Raw genomic sequence first — 19,161 nt, 5'->3', positions numbered from 1 at the left:
CTGCCAATAATAATAATTTTGTTAAAGTATGGTTATTTTTATGGGTAAACCAAATTCTTTCAACTGTAAATAATATAGTACAGTCAATATTTTACCGCATTTTAATCCGACGTGAGAAAAAAAAAAAAAAGCTTCAGGAATTTTCCACAAGGCCCATTGTTACGTCATTTTCGGCCATCTCCGTGAGCCCCGAAGCTATTGTGTCGTCATCCTCGGAAGCGCCTCCTCCCGCCGCCCTCCCACCTCTTCCTTTCTTAGTCGAGCTACGGCGCCATTTTACGAGGACGAGTTTCATTTTTCAGCGCGGCCATAGAGGAAGGAACGTGAGGGAAATAAAAAAAGTCTCCTCTCTTGTTATTTCTTTATAAATGTGGAATGAAGTTATTCAGAACTGAACATTTGCCATAAAAAAGCAATAACCAAAAAAAAAAAAAAGAAATAGATCCAAAAAAAAAAAAAAACAGTGACGCATAAACCAGTAAAAATTAATTTTTTTTTGTACTAAAAGTACAGAGGGAAATGGCTGTGGAAAGCATGAGTGTCCATCAATCCTCCCCAACAACCTCCAACCATGAACACATCAACAACGTCCTCACTGACGAAAGGTCGAGTAATTCTATATATTTCTGTACAACAATTTATTTATCCTGGGCTTTTTTTAGAGGTAGAAAAGCCCCCATGGCTTTTTATTTTTATTTTTATGTTTTGTTTTGTTTTGCAAAGGGATTAAAGGAAGTCGCCTATTTTTCTGGGGAACAAGTAAAGAGGTAACAAACGCCATCTTGAAACGTTGATCAAACCAACGGAAGGCCAAACCAACATATATATTTTTTTTTTACAGGAATTTTGTACAGTATTTTTTTAATTATTATTTTTAGTTAGAGATTTGGGGGTGGAGGGTGTGGAATAAATCAGACCTTTTTTGAAAAAAGTTTAAAAATATATCCGCCAGTAGTCTTAAGTCTAGAAACATTAAACAAAAGAAAACGACGCAGGACAAATGTTATGGGAAAGTGTATTTGGTAAGATACAGTAATGAATACGGTTTTATTATTTGATTAATTATTTTAAAGTGTTGAAACAAAATCTAATTAGAAACATCCGTTGTTTCTGATCGAAAAACGTCAATTTGCTTAAAAAAATATATACACACAACAATACGTCTTTTTATGAAATAGGTTCCAGTATATTGTTTATATATGTTGCTTTATTTCATTTCGACGATAAAGGAAGTATGGTAAATTGAAAATAATTAGTCACAGTGGTGTGACGTGTGCAATTTTTCTACTGCGGAGAAAGACGGTTTGCAAAATTGCTGTTCGATTCGAAAACTTAACATTTTTTAAATATTTGTCCTGAAACTGTAGTTACATTATTAACTTTAATATAAGTGTTAATGTTTTTTCCCCTCTCAGTTTTTACAATACAGTCAGTATTATTTACTAATGACATAAACTGTATTTATTTTAATAATATTCTAGCTTAGTAAAGTATAACGGGCCCTGAACGCTGCCTTATATACTTGTATATATTTTTATCCAAATGTATAACCAACCCTACATGCCCTACAGTATATAAAACATGATTTTACAAGTTTATTAAACATTTCAAAATACTTTATTTCAAGCAAGTGTTCCTTTTCTCCAGGTACCCCGAATATCTCTATTTAAAAATAAACAGATTAATTAAAAATGTTCAGGGCATACAGTATTGAGCATTACCCCCAAACCTCTATACTGTAGCACATAGATTTATTATTAAGTCATTCACCCCCACCCCCAACCACTGACTTATTTGTAAGACAGTAGTTCTGTGTATAGTAAATGTTTAAAAAAAAAAAATCATTTTGATCAAATCATTAATGTTTTTTTTTTCTTACAGTACCCCCTTTTCCAGGCCATAACGTTTCAAAAGCATTCCAGAAGTAAAAACAAAACACTTTTTACACTCCTGTAAAACTCCACTAGGACCTGTATCTAGAGTGTTAGGCTTTAAAAAATCGCCCCCCCCCAAATATAAGGTTAATAAACCTAGCATTTTATATTTTATTTTATTTCTGTGGGATAGATTTTCAGTGTAGAACATTTTTGTTGGTAAGTGCACAATATATTGTTAATTCCAATCAATACCTTGACATAAAATTGACCAAACATTGTGCTTGGATGTTTAAAATAAGTGTGCTTTTTCAATTCCTTAACGTGAATTCATATTGTTGTCTTTGAAGGAATCTAATAGGTTCTGAGCTGATTATTAGTATTACTTATATAATTTATTAATCAGGTGTGTCCATTTGTAGTTTTATAGAAAGAAAGCATTTGATCTTTGCATGATTTAACATGCTGTAGTTTTGATTCATTTCAGCAAATAACATTGTATTCTGCGGTGGAACAATAAACACACTGTGGTTTTGGAAGACAGAAGTTACTGCTTTTGAAAATGAGCATGTCCATTAGAAATTAGACTCGTGGAAGCTGTAACACAAATAGTAGACTTTAGACAGGTAACATTTTCCACCGATGTCAGTTTAATATTTAAAATCTTTAGTTTTTAAAACTATTTTAAGCTATTTCTTATTTTCAATTGCATCCCCCCCCCCCCCCCCCCCCCCCCCCCCCCAGAAAGGAGTGAAACAAAAGTAGACCGGTCAAAAATAAGATTATTTAATGGGCCCCACTTCCAGCAGCTAAGTGCTTGTGGCTAGTTATTAGATTAGTTAACTTGGGAAACATTCCCTTTACAAAAAACAAAACATACTTTGATGCAAGATCTCGATAACAAAAAAAATACCCTGTTCCGTGTTGAAATTTCTCAAAAGTTTCTGAATGTTTTGTTGAAACGTGAAAGGGATTAAAAAACAAACACAAAAATGGACGTTGAACTTCAATTCTCTCTCGCTCTGTAAAGGCAAGTTCATTTCTCTTTAATTTCCCAAAACTTCTTTTAAATTTAAGGATTAAACATCAGTTTACCTGTAACCAATCACAAAAGCCAACATCAAAACCCAAAACTGGAAATAAGGCTCCTATTGCAAAGCAGTTTCCCCTATACCAGGGGTTAATATAAGTTTGATTAGCCCCAGTGTGTATAGGTAACAAGCTCAGGTGTGTCTTAAAAGTAAACTCTTTGTAAAACCAGCAGTGGATCAAACTGCTGTGCAATGGGAGTCTTGTTGCCGTCCCTCCTTGTGTACGTGTGCAACATATTATGTTATCTGGTATAAGAGTATATATATATTTAGCCTGAACGTTCCACCTATGTAAACCTGAGACTAACTCCTATTTGACCTGCATATTTTGACGAAAGCCCTACCACGCGGAACGTCTAGCTAAAGTTGGAGGATCTTTTTCGTTCTTGGGATGCACTTTGAATTCCAGAGCTGTTTATTTATTTAAAAACCTTCCCAAACAAACTATATTCACAGGACAGAAATAACAGAAAAGTAAAATACAAATGAAGTAGGGATCGCATGAAAACAAAGCTAATAGAGAAACTTTTTTTTCTGCAAGAGGAATGCAAAACAACAGATTAATTTGTATATCTGGGTAATGTGCAAAGCAGGCCATTTGTTTTCTGGGTTTCTTTCTGTTTGTTTGTATATCAGATCTACTGAGAGCTGGTGTTAGTGTTTATGATGGGTGAAAAAGGTAAAAAAAAAAAAAAACGAATTTCCCAGTTTTACGGGTACATTTTGGGTGCGATATTGGGGGAAGGATGAACTGTCAATTAGGTCACGTCCTTATTTCTGTTGACTCGAGCAGCTGTCTGATTAGCCTTCAGAACCTGGCAAACCTAGTTAGTTGCTATTGCCCTGTTTACACGCTCTGTCTAACCAGAATCAATCTAGCTATTTGAGGGTTCCCAAATCCCACATATATCCTGCTTGTAACCCAGTTTGGAGCTGGGATAGGGTTGGTGGTTTAAGTGGGATTCAGGCTCATACTGGTTCAGATTCCTCGGAACCCCATTGAGTTTGGCCTGCGTACATTTTGTTTTAGGGTTAGATCCATTCCTGGTTTAACTAAGACGCAGCTAGGCTACTCAAGCTGGTAGTAAACCCTGTGTAAGGATTCCTGATTCCATCCCTGCTTGGAATGGCTGATCCAGTAACATCGGAACCCACTAAAGGTTTTCCTGAAAGCTGCTGCAATTCTTGTGAGCTTGTAGTTTAAACAATACAGTAATTTGTGCACTTGGGGCTAAAGGACAGGACTTTTTTTTGCCAAAAATGAAATAGTTACTATAGAAGTTGTTTCACCTTTTATGGAACTATTTTTATTGCAGAGCAGTTTCACCCATTTCATTTTTTTTATTTTACCACAAGCTTGATTAGCCACAGCGTATAGGTAACAAGCTTGGGTGTGTCTTATTAAATTCATAGTTAAACCAGGAATGGATCAAACTGCTGTGCAACAGGAGTCTTCTTTCCATTGTAAAACTATAGTAGTCTGGTTTTCAAAGAGGGATAATTCCAAACTGATGAACCCAGTCACACAACAGGGCGTGTTTCAGTGTTGTCTGATTGGAATGACAGAGTTGCTGACAAAACAGTTGCCTTCCAGCATTGGCCACTGTGCGGTCTGCTGTCAACCAGCATGCAGGATTGCACAACAATGCTGTTCGCTGTTATTTGACATGCATGCGATACTGCGTGCAAACTGCAGCCGTAGGTCTGTGAAACGATTCGAAGGCTCTGTCAAAATGTTCGGACCTGCTCCTGCTGTTGCAAGCGTGCTTGTTAATTTTTAGAGCGAATTAAAATTTAAGGAAAAAAAGGTGCACAGCAGTTTGATCCATTCCTGGTTTCTACTTTAATAAGATGCACCTGAACTTATTACCTAGAGGCTAATCAAGCTTGTATTCAAAATCTGGAAACTGCTGTGCAGTAGGAGTCTTTATTTCCAACTCTGGGTTCTTAATTTGGCTCTTGTGATCGGTTACAGACTCTCTTAATAAGTTGAAGCTTAATCTCGTTTAATCCTTACCTTTTAAAATAGTCAAACAGTCATTAATGCGTTATCTAAAAAGGTGTCCACGTATAAAATGGGTGTTGAATACAAACACTTTCTAGATTTGACCTGTTGCCGTCTGTTCAGTTTGTGGAGAGGTTAGCTTGACATGTGCTTTCAGTTAGACCTGGTGGATACACTGTGCTGACTTAAGCATTCAGTCTGACCGCAGGAAGTTAAATATTTGCAGACCTGAAATCCCAGGAGCAGATTGTTAACCCTTTTTTTTTTTTGAAGGGAGGGTGCACAAACCGCGTGGAGTTCTGGGAAAGTGAAAGTTTCAAACAGACTTCTTTAACAGCTTTAAAAATGCTGCAATTATTATTACTATTATTACTATTATTAGTTTATTTAGCAGACGCCTTTATCCAAGGCGACTTACAGAGTCTAGGGTGTGTGAACTATGCATCAGCTGCAGAGTCACTTACAACTACGTCTCACTGGAAAGACGGAGCACAAGGAGGTTAAGTGACTTGCTCAGGGTCACAGTCAGAGCAGTCCATCATTTAAACACATTTAAACTATAGACTTTTACGATGAAACAACTTTACAATTAATTGTGTTTAAACTTTACAATGAAGTGAGTTTAAACTTTACAATTAATTGTGTTTAAACTTTACAATGAACTACGATTAAACCTGTTAAAACATATTGCGAATATTTGTAACCAGTCAAAAAAAGCCATTGTGAGAAGCAGCCCTCCATTCGCAGAGCACTGCTACCTACATAAAACATTATTGCGGATGAGACTGCCTGTGTACAGCATTTCTATACTTCATAAGGAAACACATCTTTCAATGGCTGTTGGAAAGATAATCTCGCACTGCACACGACCCGCTGTGTAAGCCCTACAGCTGAACTGTGTGTTTGACGTGCATCTCTTTGACAGTGCTTAAACGTTTAGGCAGAAACTGTAAACATCAAGTACTCCTGTTGCGCAGCGGTGTCACCCAGTCCAGGTTTTATTACCAGCTTGATCAGCCCCAGTGTGTCTAGGCAACAAGCTCAGGGGTGTCTTTATTAAACTCATAGTAAAACCAAGAATGGATCAAACTGCTGTGCAACGGGAGTATTATTTCCATCCTTGGACCTGGTAATAAGAACATAGGAACATAAGAAAGTTTACAAACGAGAGGAGGCCATTCAGCTCATCTTGCTTGTTTGGTTGTTAGTAGCTTATTGATCCCGGTGTGTATAGTGAGCTGGGAGTGGAGTGTGTATAGTGATTTGGGTATGCAGTGTGTATAGTGAGCTGGGAGTGGAGTGTGTATAGTGATTTGGGTATGCAGTGTGTATAGTGAGCTGGGAGTGGAGTGTGTATAGTGATTTGGGTATGCAGTGTGTATAGTGATTTGGGTATGCAGTGTGTGTAGTGATTTGGGTATGCAGTGTGTGTAGTGATTTGGGTATGCAGTGTGTGTAGTGATTTGGGTATGCAGTGTGTGTAGTGATTTGGGTATGCAGTGTGTGTAGTGATTTGGGTATGCAGTGTGTGTAGTGATTTGGGTATGCAGTGTGTGTAGTGATTTGGGTATGCAGTGTGTGTAGTGATTTGGGTATGCAGTGTGTGTAGTGATTTGGGTACGGAGTGTGTATAGTGACCTGGTTGGTTTTCTTGGCCCTGCAGCAGGGAGGATCATGAGCTGGAGGAAGGGGAGCTGGAAGATGATGGAGGGGAGGTGGAGAGCCCCAAAGCCGGGGAGCCCCAGGAGAAAGCGGGGGGCCGCGGGAGAGAGAGGGAGAGGCACGGGAGCGGCTCGGAGGACGACAAGTCTCACCGACGCAAGAGGAAGAGGAGGAAAGAGAGAGAGAAGGAGAAGAGGAGGGCGAAGAAGAGGCGAAAATCCAAACACAAAGTGAGTAGCCTGGACAGAACTGCAACTTCACTCTACTAAAAAAAAAATGTTGTGCTTTCAGCCGTAGGGTCGACTCATTGCTGTCTGTTGACAGCCTGCTGAGTTGCTCCTGCGTTTTGTGTTTTATTTATTGTGTCTTGTGCTGATTGCTGTGGTGTTTATGAGTCTCTTGCCAGCTTGTCATTGTAAATGAGAATTCGTTCTCAATTGACTCATCTGGATAAATAAAGGTTTTGATTCACTGCAACTAGCGCAGACTTTCAGGCTAATGTCTTTAACACAAAATCAGCACACTGACGCGCGGCAGTGAAATCCGCCCAGCTTGAGTAGAGGCAGCCACTGAACAACTTAGAAACGCGCAATGTAATAAACGGGACTCGGAAGTAAACCTTCGCTTTTGGTTTGTTTGATCCTCACCCCACAGCGCCACGCTTCCTCCAGCGACGAGCACTCTGAATTCAGCGACGAGTCGGACTACAGCCCTGGGGAAAAGGGTCTTAGGAAATACAGGGAGTACAGCCCCCAGTACCCCCCCCAGGTGAGTCTCTGTCGAGCAAGGTTCTCGTCTAGCAAAAACAAGTCCATCTTTGTGCACCTTCTCGGTTATGCCAGAGATACCTAATTTAAACTTAGGCAGCAGTGTGGAGTAGTGGTTAGGGCTCTGGACTCTTGTCCGGAGTGTCGTGGGTTGAGTTCCAGATGGGGGGACACTGCTGCTGTACCCTTGAGCAAGGTACTTTACCTAGATTGCTCCAGTAAAAACCCAACTGTATAAATGGGTAATTGTATGTAAAAATAATGTGATATCTTGTAATAATTGTAAGTCGCCCTGGATAAGGGCGTCTGCTAAGAAATAAATAATAATAATAATAATCCAGTCCAGGGATGGAAATAAGACTCCCATTGCACAGCGGTTTGAGCCGTTACTGGTTTTGCTATGAGTTTAATAAGACACACACACAGCTGAGCTTGTTACCTATACACACTGTGGCTAATCAAGCTTGTATTAAAACCTGGGTGAATGGGTGATGCTGCTGTGCAGTAGGAGTCTTATTTCCATCCCGCAGGGCTTGTGTTCGTTTCAAACCATCTGATCCTGTTTTGTGTTGCCGATAGTACTGTAATGGAATACTGAGTGTTTTTAGGGGTGCTGTTAATATTCAAGTTGTGTTCTCTCTTTCCTAGGCACTACAGCCTCATCCGGGGTACCCCCCACCCCCTCACGGCGGTCCCATGCCCAAGAAGGGGGGCTACATGAAGCTGGAGAAGCCGGGAGGCTACGGGGGCTACGATGAGTACGATGAGGAGAATTACGAGGGGGGGGAGGAGGAGGAGATGGGAGACGAGGATTACGATGACTTTGCCAAGGAGCTGAACCAGTACCGCAAAGCCAAAGAGGGGACGGGGGGCAACCGGGGGAGAGGTGAGCCAACAGGGGAAGGGGCCAAAAGGGGCAGGAACCAGCAGGGGGGTTGGAGGGGCGACAGATACTGAAATAATTCCACGAAGCTGCATGAACGTGAATGTAAATCAAAAGTTGCAAAGAGAATCGAGAAAGACTTCCAGTCAAAACGTTTGTCGTTGATTTTGTTAGGTTTGTTTTACAGGGATGGTAATAAGACTCCTATTGCGTAGCAGTTTCACCCATTCCAGGTTTTACTATGCGCTTGGTTAGCCACAGTGTGTGCAGGTAACAAGCTCAGGTGTGACTTATTAAACCCATAGCAAAAGCAGGAGTGGATCAAACTGCTATGCAATGGGAGTCATATTTCCATCCCTGAGTTATTCCTTTGATGATGCCTGACTTACAAGACAAAGAAATTAATGCTTTTTCTGTCTGTTTTTTTCTTTTTCTTTTTTTTTCCAGGTGGTAAAGGTCGCGGGAAGAACCAGAGAGGTCGCGTGGGAAGGGGAGGAGGCATGAGAGGAAGAGGCGGGCGAGGAGGCGGGCCCAGGGGCAGGGGGCGGGGCAAGATGGGCGGAGAGAATGACGACGGAGATGGAATGATGTTCTGTGAGGAGATGGAGGTGAATTAAACATGTTTGAACAGGGATGGAAATAAGACTCCCATTGCATAGCAGTTTCACCCATTCCAGGTTTTACTACCAGCTTGATCAGCCACAGTGTGTGTAGGTAACAAGCTCAGGTGCTTCTCATTAAACTCATAGCGAACAGATCCATTTCACGTTTACTTAAAAACCCAGGTTCCATTCAGTTTCCTATTGATTGATCGATCCATCCATCCATCGATTGATTGATCGGTTTACTTGTTTTTCGTTTCAGTACGGAGAGGAAGACTTCGACCACATGGGTGATGAAGAGTTTGACGGTTACTCCAAAGAGATGAACCACTACAGGAGGAATAAAGATGGGCCAAACAGAGGGAGAGGTGAGGACACAGCCAGGGCTGCAAATCCCTTTGAAATCTGCTGCTAAACAGCTTTGAAAGTTTAGCACCAGAGAGTCTACTGATGTCAGTATTTAATGTTGCTGGGACTCTATGAGTAACCTGGTGCAAGAATCTAGCGCCATTGCGCCAAATTTGCAACCCTGCATAGCGAAGATTGAAAATAAGGGGTCGGTTTGAACCTGCACCCTTCTGGGTGGAGTTACATTTTAAAGAATTTTATAGCACCGAGGATTTGCCCTGGAGCGCACATTTTGGAACCAGTAAAACCAGTCTAATCCAGTCTGTCTGCAAACTGGCATTCTCTACAATTCTGCATGATTTTTTCAGGTCCTGACCAAATCTCTATTGAAATGAATGGTTTCATCCCTTTTACAACCCAGAACCTGTCTGTTCTGAAATCCGGCTTGCCTCAAATCAATGAAGTTTTGACTCTGCAGTCCAGCACCAAGCCATGTGATCTTTCTTTTCTAAGCTTATAACCTAAAATTTAAAACCAGGAATGTTCTGTAATTAATACCCGGGTACAAGGCTTGGGCAGTGTTATTTCCATCCCTGGTTTCGCTCACGCAGATCACGATTCAGAATGCATCTCCGTGCATTTCAATGACCTGTTTGTTGTGAGCACCTGCTGTACTTAATATTGTTTTCACCGTTTTTTATTTTTCATTGTTGTTTGTTTGTTTGATTGTTCCCGGCAGGTGCTAAAGGAGGACGGGGGCGTGGCCGAGGGGGAAAGGGGGGCCGGGGGATGAACCGAGGACGGGGGAGGAACAACAGAGGGAGGGGGAGAGGAGGGGACTGCGGCGCTCACGAGGAGGAGAACAACGGAGACATGGACATGGGGGTACGTGGGGCTGTGCAGAGGAACTGAGTGGGGGGCTGAGCAAGGGCTAAGCCCCTTTAGAAAAGTTTAAAGCACAACAAAGTGTAAGGAAGCAGCACAGTGAAAGCATTGCAAAGCACAGAGAGGTCTGGTAAAGCATAGGCAAGCATTGTAAAGCACAGAGGTGTCTGGTAAAGCATAGGAAAGCATTGTAAAGCACAGAGAGGTCTGGTAAAGCATAGGGGAGCACTGTAAAGCACAGAGAGTTATGGTAAAGCATAGGGAGGTAAGGTAAAGCATAGGGAAGTATTGTAAAGCACAGAGAGGTATGGTAAAGCATAGGGAAGCATTGTAAAGCACAGAGGTGTCTGGTAAAGCATAGGCAAGCATTGTAAAGCACAGAGAGGTATGGTAAAGCATAGGGGAGCATTGTAAAGCACAGAGAGGTATGGTAAAGCATAGGCAAGCACTGTAAAGCACAGAGAGGTATGGTAAAGCATAGGGAGGTAAGGTAAAGCATAGGGAAGTATTGTAAAGCACAGAGAGGTATGGTAAAGCATAGGGAAGCATTGTAAAGCACAGAGGTGTCTGGTAAAGCATAGGCAAGCATTGTAAAGCACAGAGAGGTATGGTAAAGCATAGGGGAGCATTGTAAAGCACAGAGAGGTATGGTAAAGCATAGGCAAGCACTGTAAAGCACAGAGAGGTATGGTAAAGCATAGGGAGGTATGGTAAAGCATAGGCAAGCATTGTAAAGCAGGTATGGTAAAGGATATTAAAAAACAAACCATGATAAACTACAGGAAAAGCATGGGGGATCTACTACATTACAGTGCAAATTTACCCTGGTGAACATTTATAAACATAAGTCAATTTTGATCCTGTAAATTTAATGTGGCTCTAATTGTGTGGGAGATCTCATCTTGTGCAGTTAAATGGACCACCAAGCAAAAGTGACCACGCTGTGCCAGATGGCTTCCTTAGTGGTGTGTGCATCTCTCAATACATTAACCTGCCTGTGTCTCTCTGCAGGACTGCGGTCCGCGCAGGAACGATCAGGACAAGTCCCACCAGCAGGTCTCGGACAAGAAGGGCAAAGTGATCTGCAAGTACTACATCGAGGGCAGGTGCACCTGGGTAAGACAGTGGGGAACAAACCCCTGCCTGGACATGCTCAATTCATTACAGGGATGGAAACCAGACTCCCGTTGCATAGCAGTTGGACCCATTCCTGGTTTTACTGCCAGTTTAATAAAGCTCATTTGTTTGAACTTGTTGCCTATACACTTTAGCTAATCAGGCTCATTGTAAAACCTGGAATGGGTGAAACTGCTTATTCCCGTCTCTGAATTACACCCAGTATGTCACACTTCTCACATTTTCGCAGAGAGCATGAAACCTTGTACTCACATTATTTAGTTCTGAATGTACAGCCGTGGCGGGGGGGTGTATGTAACTGACTGACAAGCTTGTTTGAGAATTGAAGTTGCAGTCCAGTTTATGTTGTGTATCAGCTTTAATAAATGAGCTTTTTTTTTTTTTTTTTTTTCAAATGTATTTTCTAGGGGGAGCACTGCAACTTCAGCCATGACATCGAGCTACCCAAGAAGAAAGAACTGTGCAAGTTCTATATCACGGGCTTCTGTGCAAGAGCTGAGAACTGCCCTTACATGCACGATATCCTTCAGTGGCTTTCCCCAGGCGCTTTAACTTTGGAGTCCCGTTTGTGTACGCCACACCTACAGCTGTGGGCAAAAGTTTGGCATCACCTCAAATTTTAGGCTTGGGACATTAATTAAAATATATATATATATATATATATATATATATATATGTATGTGAACTAAATTTAGATATTTTATTTAACATCATATAATCAAAGAAACTACAAAATGATATTGCATAAAAGTCAACCACCAGCCGTAACAGTAGTACAGTAGTATTTTATGTTAGATTTCGAAAATGTCACATTTTTAAATCTGTCATTCTTAAGTATATGGGAAAGCTACAAGGCGGTGGAGTGTAATTCAATATGTTAACGTAACATTATTCAGCAGGTTTCGTTCGACTTCATGAAGCAAAATGAGTTCATTCTGCAGGGTGATGCAGACGTTATGGCCACAGCTGCAGAGTGCTGCGTTCGTTATGTTAAATCAAGGCAATGTTGATAACTGATTGGAGGATTTTATATAGTTTATTAGATTAACTGTGCTATAAAAGCGCATTGCAGCTTTGTAGAGTCCAAAGAAGTGACAAACTAACCAGGGCAGTTAACTGAATCCATTTATCCTTTAAGAAAAAAGGGATTAAGAGGAGAGTTTTAAAAAACAGCTTTTAAACCCTAAGCAGAGTCAGCAAGGTTAACCCATGACTACAAGCACAGCGTAGAAACAGGACTGCAGGACACATTTAGAAATTGACTGGCAACACTTAGGACAGAGGGTGGAGGACACTTTTTAACGGAATTTACAGAATGGGCTACATCGCCTTGTTGTTGATGCTGAATCGCTGGGATCCATTAAGACCCGACTTGACAAAAGTTCTGAGATCAATCAGCTGCTCGGAACGGGCCGAACGGCCTCCTCTGGACTTCTTAAGTTTTTATATACTGTTTTGAGTTTTGTAATCTGGTTACTTTTTACATTTTATTCCAGCACCTACGTACTGCAGGGATGGAACTCCAGTGGCACAGCAGTTTGGTCCGTTCCTGGTTTTACCGTAACTTTAACAAGCCACACACAGCTGAGCTTGTTACCTATACACACTGTGGCTAATCAAGCTCGTATTAAAACCTGGAACGGACCAAACTGCTGCGCAATAGGAGTCTTATTTCCATCCTTGCAAGGAACGCAGGTTCGATTTTATCATACTCTTTTTCATATAATACATCCATGTGAATGCACAGTTTCCATTTAGTATTTAGTACGCTAATTTAAAAAAGGAAAGTTTGTCTTGGCTAGTTCTGTCTGGAGTAACTGTTTATTAATCCTTAACTGTGTCCCACGTGACTTCCCTTGCAAGCTGTTTCACACCACTGGGTCTTGTGTGAATGGAGACGAATGCATGTTCTCCCACGAGAACCTCTCTGAGGACACACAAGACCTGCTGAACAAGGTAGGAGTCCCTCCATTTACCCCTTCTGCTCTGCACTGGACTCGCCTGACCTCAGCACCACGTTACTGGATCCTCAGCTGCTGCACTATTCTTGCACTATTGCAGTGCTATGTCATTGTAGATATAACTTGTCTTAAGCATTATAAATTGTCATCTCATATTGTGTTCTAGTAGTATTTGCACTTTCTGTAAACGACACTATTTAAATATTTTTGCACTGTAACTTCGTACTACCCTATAACAGTCGTAAGTCGCCTTGGATAAAGGCTTCTGCCTAGTAAACTAATAATAATAATAATAATAATAATAATAATAATAATAATAATAATAATAATGCTGTAGTCAGCGCTGGAGTCCTGGTTTCAATCACAATTCCATTTTTAAAATCAATTCCAAATTCCTGTTCCTATTCTTTTGAAGGCCCAGCTAGTTTCCTACCAATAAATACATCCCCCACATTAACACCCTTCATTTTAGAGTGTCAGTGATGACAAGTTTAAATCACAGAGTTCCTCATTCGTTTCCCAGATGTTAGCTGAGGACGCAGAAGCCGGAGCGGAGGACGAGAAGGAGGTGGAGGAGCTGAAGAAACAAGGCATCAACCCGCTCCCCAAGCCCCCTCCTGGGGTGGGCCTGCTCCCCACTCCCCCCCGGCCCCCTCCCTCTGACCCCAGCTCTCCCGGAGGGGGTCCCTGCGACTCTCCAGGGGGTCCCGTGCCCGGATTGGCCCCCTGTCCGGTACCAGGGGGCCCCGGGGTAGGACCTTGCCCAGGACAGGCACCCCCACCTGGACTACCGCCTCCCCAGCCCATGCCTCCCCCCCAGCCCTGCCCCAACAACACACAGAAGAAAATTCCCTCCCTGTTTGAGATTCGGGTGCAGCCCACCGGCCAGCTGGCACAGAAACTAGGAGTGCGGTGAGTTGCAAGTCAGGGTTTTCAAGCTGGGGGTCTGGCCCCCTCGAGGGGGGGGGGGGGCGGGGATCGGGGGATCTGTGACAGGGTAGCGTCATGGCCAAGGCTGGTTAGCTGACCCAGAGATGAAAAGCTGCAGTTTTAGCACGTATGCGCACGTTTATTTAACACAAAACCAAAGAAAAAAGCACAAGGGTCAAAACAAACCAATACAGGCTGTGCATTCACCTTCACGATGTCGTTCAAAACCACAGTATAAACACAGTACACACACACACACCTAAACTCCCTGTCCCCCAAATAAAGAATTTCTCCCCTTTTTATACAGGTGACCTTTCTCTAATTAGCTGCTAAGAAATAATAATAATAATAATAATAATAATAATAATAATAATTAGCACTCAGTTACCCAACTGGGGAATGGCCACACCTGTGATTGCTGGCAGGGACAGAATTAACCCCATCCCTGCCAACCTTACACTCCCACCCCCACACTCTCTTTACACAAGCAGGGTGTTCACCCTCCACAGGGTCACAGAAAGCTATCTAATTAAGAATAATTACAACTGTTTTAAATGTTAAAGATTTACTTGGCTCGACAGACCAAAGTCACTTCAAAGGGGGCCACCAGTTAGAAAAAGTTTTGAAAAACGCTGGTTTAAAAGATGAAACTTTTTTGCATAAATGTGTCTCCGTTGCCAAAAATATATATTATGCAGGTGCAGGTCAGTCCTAGTGTTTTACTTAGTAGTAAACGTAGAGCAGGAGTCTCCCACCCTGGTCCTGGAGAGCCCAAAGGTAAGATTTTTGTGATCCTTGTATGAGTCTCAATCCATGACTAAAATTTATGGAATGGGTTACCTAGTCATGTCATCCCAGAATCGCTGGGATCCTTTAAGACTTGACAACATTTTGAGATCAGTCAGCTGCTAGGAACTAGACGACCTTAGTTTTTATTGTCCCATTTTTCGAGATGAATAAACACTTAATTATTTTTTTCTCTTCCAGACCCCCAGGTGGCCCCCCAGGCCCTCCCCCACCTGGGCCCCCCCCTCCAGGCCCTCCACCCCCCCACTTCCAAGGGCCACCAGGCCCTCCAGGACACATGGGGCCTGGCCCCCCTCCAGGGCCCCCAGGAATGAGGCCCCCTGGCCCGATGCCTCATGACATGTCAATGGGGCCCCCAGGCATGAACCAGGGGCCTCCTCCGATGGGCCCTGGGCCCCCGATGATGCCCTTCGGACCGGGCGATGGGCCCCCTATAGGCATGATGCCCCCGGGCCCCCCACCACCCTACTTTGAGAACTTCTACCATCCACAGCAGGGCATGGAGATGGAGCAAGGGGGAGAGGAAGGTACAGTACAATACAATACCGTTCAGTTCAATACCGTTCATTTCAATACAGTACAACACAATACAATATAGTACAATATAATACAGTACAGTAGAGTACAATACAGTTCAGTTCAATACAGTACAATGTAATACAGTTCAGTACAGTACTTTAGATTACAACCCCCCTCTTTTTTCTAGAAGACGATTACGAAGACTACGAGGAGATGGAGCAGGGGGACGGCTCGATGGGGTTCATGGACCAGCCTCCCCCGGACCAGGGCTCCATGATGGGGCTCGACCCGGGGGCTGGGCAGGGTCAGAGCCAGCCAGGGATCCCGGACTTCATGCCCACGGCCCAGCGGGCTCTCTTCATGAGGATCCAACAGAAACAGCAGCAGGCAGAGGAGCGGGCGAGGAGGTTGGCAGAGGGAGGAGGAGAGAGAGACGCAGAAGGTACAACCAAGCCTTCCATCCCTTAGGAGAGAGTCCCCACAGTGACAGCATAGCAGTGAAGCATAGGGAAGCATTGCAAAGCACAGAGAGGTCTGGTAAAGCATAGGGAAGCATTGTAAAGCACAGAGAGGTCTGGTAAAGCATAGGGAAGCATTGTAAAGCACAGAGAGGTGTGGTAAAGCATAGGGAAGCATTGTAAAGCACAGAGAGGTCTGGTAAAGCACAGGGAAGCATTGTGAAGCACAGAGAGGTCTGGTAAAGCACAGGGAAGCATTGCAAAGCACAGAGAGGTCTGGTAAAGCATAGGGAAGCATTGTAAAGCATAGAGAGGTGTGGTAAAGCATAGGGAAGCATTGTAAAGCACAGAGAGGTCTGGTAAAGCACAGGGAAGCATTGTGAAGCACAGAGAGGTCTGGTAAAGCATAGGGAAGCATTGTAAAGCACAGAGAGGTGTGGTAAAGCATAGGGAAGCATTGTAAAGCACAGAGAGGTATGGTAAAGCATAGGGAAGCATTGTAAAGCACAGAGAGGTGTGGTAAAGCATAGGCAATACTGCATGCTCTGATAAATTGATTAAAAAGAAAACGATTAACACACGTTTGTTTTTTTTGTATCCCCCCTCCTCCCAGCAGGTGACACGGCTAACTGGTACTCCAGCGAGGAAGAGGACGGTGGTGGCAGTGTGACCTCCATCCTCAAAACCCTTCGCCAGCAGACACAAGGGGGGAAGCTGCCAAACCAGCCTCCCCCTCCCCACCCCACAGACACCAGCCCTGGGGGTCTCAACAACCCCCGCCTGGGCACAACCAACCCAGCAGCAGCAGCAGCAGCAGCGACAACAGCGGCCGCCACAAGCCGTCCAGCTGACCCCCGACTGTCCCGGGACCCCCGTCTGACCAGGACGGGCGAGACCAGCCAGAGCGACCCCCCTGCGGACCCCCGCTTAGCCCGCCACGCCCCACCCCCAAAACCAGACCCTGCCCCCCACCACAGGGCCCCCAGCGGCCCGGCGGACGAGGAGGAAGGGGAGAGGGTCTTGCGTGACAAGCCCGTCCCCATCCCCTCGGAGCCCGTGCTGGGCCAGGCTCTCAGGGACCCCCGGTCCCAGCTGCAGCAGTTCAGCCACATCAAGAAAGACATCGTGCTCCTCAAGCCCAACTTCTCCAAATCGGTGCTCTGGAGCCCCGAGGATTTGATACCCCTGCCCGTGCCCAAGCAAGACTTCCTCCCCTTGCCTCCCGGGATCCCCCCAGTGACAGCGGTGGACCCCAGACTGAACCGAGCCCAGCAGCAGCGAGAGCACACGGCCCCCCCCATTCCTCCCCCTCCTCCTCCTCCTCCTCCTCCCTCGATCCCCCCTGCCCAGCCCGAGCCGGCCGCCCTCCCGGACTTCGAGCTCCTCTCCCGGATCCTGAAGACGGTCAACGCTGCTTCCGGGCAGGCGCCCCTCCCCCAGGTTCAGCCGCCGCCCTCCGCCCCGGCGACCCTGCCCGCGGCGGACAAACCCGTCGACCCGCGGATCGCGCGCAAAATCGCGGCCGACCCCAGATTGCAAAACCAGAAACCCACGCTCAAAGCAGCGGCCGAAACTTTGTCCGCTGGCCCCACTGCTACTCCTGCTGCTGCATCTGCTGCTGCCCCGGGTATTGTTCAACTGACACAGCCAGCAGTGCCGGCCATCGCTCCCTACGACCCCAGGCTGCTTTCCGCGGGGGGTGGGGGGAGAGGAGGGGCAACTGCAGGACTGGGTAGCAGCACTACGGGCCAGAGCAATGTGCTAAGCAGCATAAGCCTGTACGACCCCAGGACTCAGAGCACGGGGAGTGGGGTAGGTAGTGGCGCCTCAGTGGCTAAATCGGACACCGCTAATGGGAATCCTTCCTCCGAGCCCAAAGCGGGAGAAGCAGGCAAGCAGGGCAAGCCGAAGGAGCCGCTGTTCGTGCGCAAGTCAGCGCTGGATCAGCCAGAGACGGAGAAAGCCAGCGGCTCAGAACCGGCCACGGACAGATACAACAGCTACAACAGGCCCAGGCCCAAGCCCGTGGCTCCGCCCCCGTCGGCGACGCCCGCGGCCGGAATCACCGCCGACGGTTCTGCAGTTACCGGGGTCTCCAATCCGGAGTCCGGACAACAGCCTGGGGTTCACAACCTCCCCGTGTCTTCCGTGTTCGGGTTGAAACAGGCGGCCAAATCCGGGGGTACGGGGAGCCCCTTTGGGGGCAGCAGCCCTGCGCAGCCGGCAGACAGCGCCGAGCAAGACGCAGCCTCGCTGAAAGAGGTGTTCAAGGGGTTTGACCCCACGGCTTCCCCCTTCTGCCAGTGAAAAGATTCAAAGGACACGCAAGAAAACTGTTCTATTGACAATGGGGGAGGACGGTTGCGATCCCTGTTTTATTTCGACTTCTTCAATCAGTGTTTGTTGTACAACTTCGGCAGGAGGGGAGGTATGACGTTTTTTGATATTGGTTGTATTTAAAAAAGAAAACCTTCAACTTTACAAAAACTCTTATGTATATAGTTTATGGTTCATTCTTGCTTTGAAAATAATCGTTCTTTCTAATTTTTTTCTTTCGTTAATTTCGGAAATCTCAAAATAACTGGCCAATTTTTTTTTTTTTTTTTTTTGTATTTTTTTTTGTTTTTCTGTATGGCTCCAAATTACTTTGTAAACCCTGTTGATGAACATGTTTTATATATTACTGGTCAGACTCTCATCCTGGGGAGAAAGGGTGGGGGGGAAGAAGGTGGGGGGGGGGCATGTTACAAGCATGCACTGCCACGTTAATTCTCCTCACGATTTGAAGAAAATAAAAATGCTGATTTTTTTTTTGTTGTTTTTTGATTGTTTCAACAAAGAAAAATGCATTTTTCTCTCTCCTATCGCCTGTCTTCCGAGCGATCGTCTATTATTATAATAACCGTTAATCCATTTAATTGTGTTTTAAATGTTTTAGCTATACTCTACATTTATGAAATACTAGTATCATTACATGTTGCTGTACGTGGAGTTGGAAATCCTAGTATATTTGCAACTAAAACTGTACATTTTCCAAAATCCATCTGTTTTACGGTCTTTAAAATGTGTATTATTATTATTTTATTTTATTTATTATCTTTTTACACTTAAAATACACTTCCTTTGTCACAAAAGTTTGCCCGTATAAATTTATAGAAATATTTTCAAAGCTCATCAGAAATTGTTACCCTGTAAAAACAAAAAAACAAGAATGCATACCAGTCTACATTTC

The 19,161-nt window shown here is 44.3% G+C and overlaps 1 protein-coding gene across 4 annotated transcripts; it reads left to right on the top strand.

Moving 5' to 3' along the window:
• Positions 1-167: 167 nt before the first annotated feature.
• On the top strand, positions 168-18,628 carry LOC117394252 (zinc finger CCCH domain-containing protein 4). 4 transcript variants are annotated; one of them, XM_033992385.3, is made up of 14 exons: positions 168-605; positions 6,637-6,862; positions 7,287-7,400; positions 8,048-8,285; positions 8,730-8,890; positions 9,147-9,252; positions 9,972-10,117; positions 11,129-11,233; positions 11,662-11,773; positions 13,101-13,210; positions 13,739-14,127; positions 15,133-15,479; positions 15,659-15,913; positions 16,543-18,628. In XM_033992385.3, exons 1-14 carry the CDS (start codon positions 520-522, stop codon positions 18,234-18,236), a joined length of 4,089 nt encoding a protein of 1,362 aa, XP_033848276.3. In that variant the 5' UTR covers positions 168-519; the 3' UTR covers positions 18,237-18,628. The 4 variants fall into 4 exon arrangements, with proteins under 4 accessions (XP_033848276.3, XP_033848269.3, XP_033848261.3 ...); XM_033992378.3 differs by having other exon boundaries at positions 6,634-6,862; positions 15,662-15,913; XM_033992370.3 differs by having other exon boundaries at positions 6,634-6,862; positions 16,546-18,628.
• Positions 18,629-19,161: the final 533 nt, after the last annotated feature.

The sequence above is a fragment of the Acipenser ruthenus genome, chromosome 30 (assembly GCF_902713425.1).
Source record: "Acipenser ruthenus chromosome 30, fAciRut3.2 maternal haplotype, whole genome shotgun sequence".
In the NCBI taxonomy this organism is placed as follows: domain Eukaryota; kingdom Metazoa; phylum Chordata; class Actinopteri; order Acipenseriformes; family Acipenseridae; genus Acipenser; species Acipenser ruthenus.
Note: the sequence above shows the minus strand (reverse complement) of the source record. Positions and strands in the feature narration are given on the sequence as shown.

Bases quoted from the DNA above. Each gene is read 5' to 3' on its own strand.
- LOC117394252 (XM_033992363.3), top strand. From the start codon at position 520: ATGGCTGTGGAAAGCATGAGTGTCCATCAATCCTCCCCAACAACCTCC. The intron at 606-6,633 runs GTCGAGTAATTC...TTGGCCCTGCAG, and splicing joins AACGTCCTCACTGACGAAAG to CAGGGAGGATCATGAGCTGG. The intron at 8,286-8,729 runs GTGAGCCAACAG...TTTTTTTTCCAG, and splicing joins GGGGGGCAACCGGGGGAGAG to GTGGTAAAGGTCGCGGGAAG.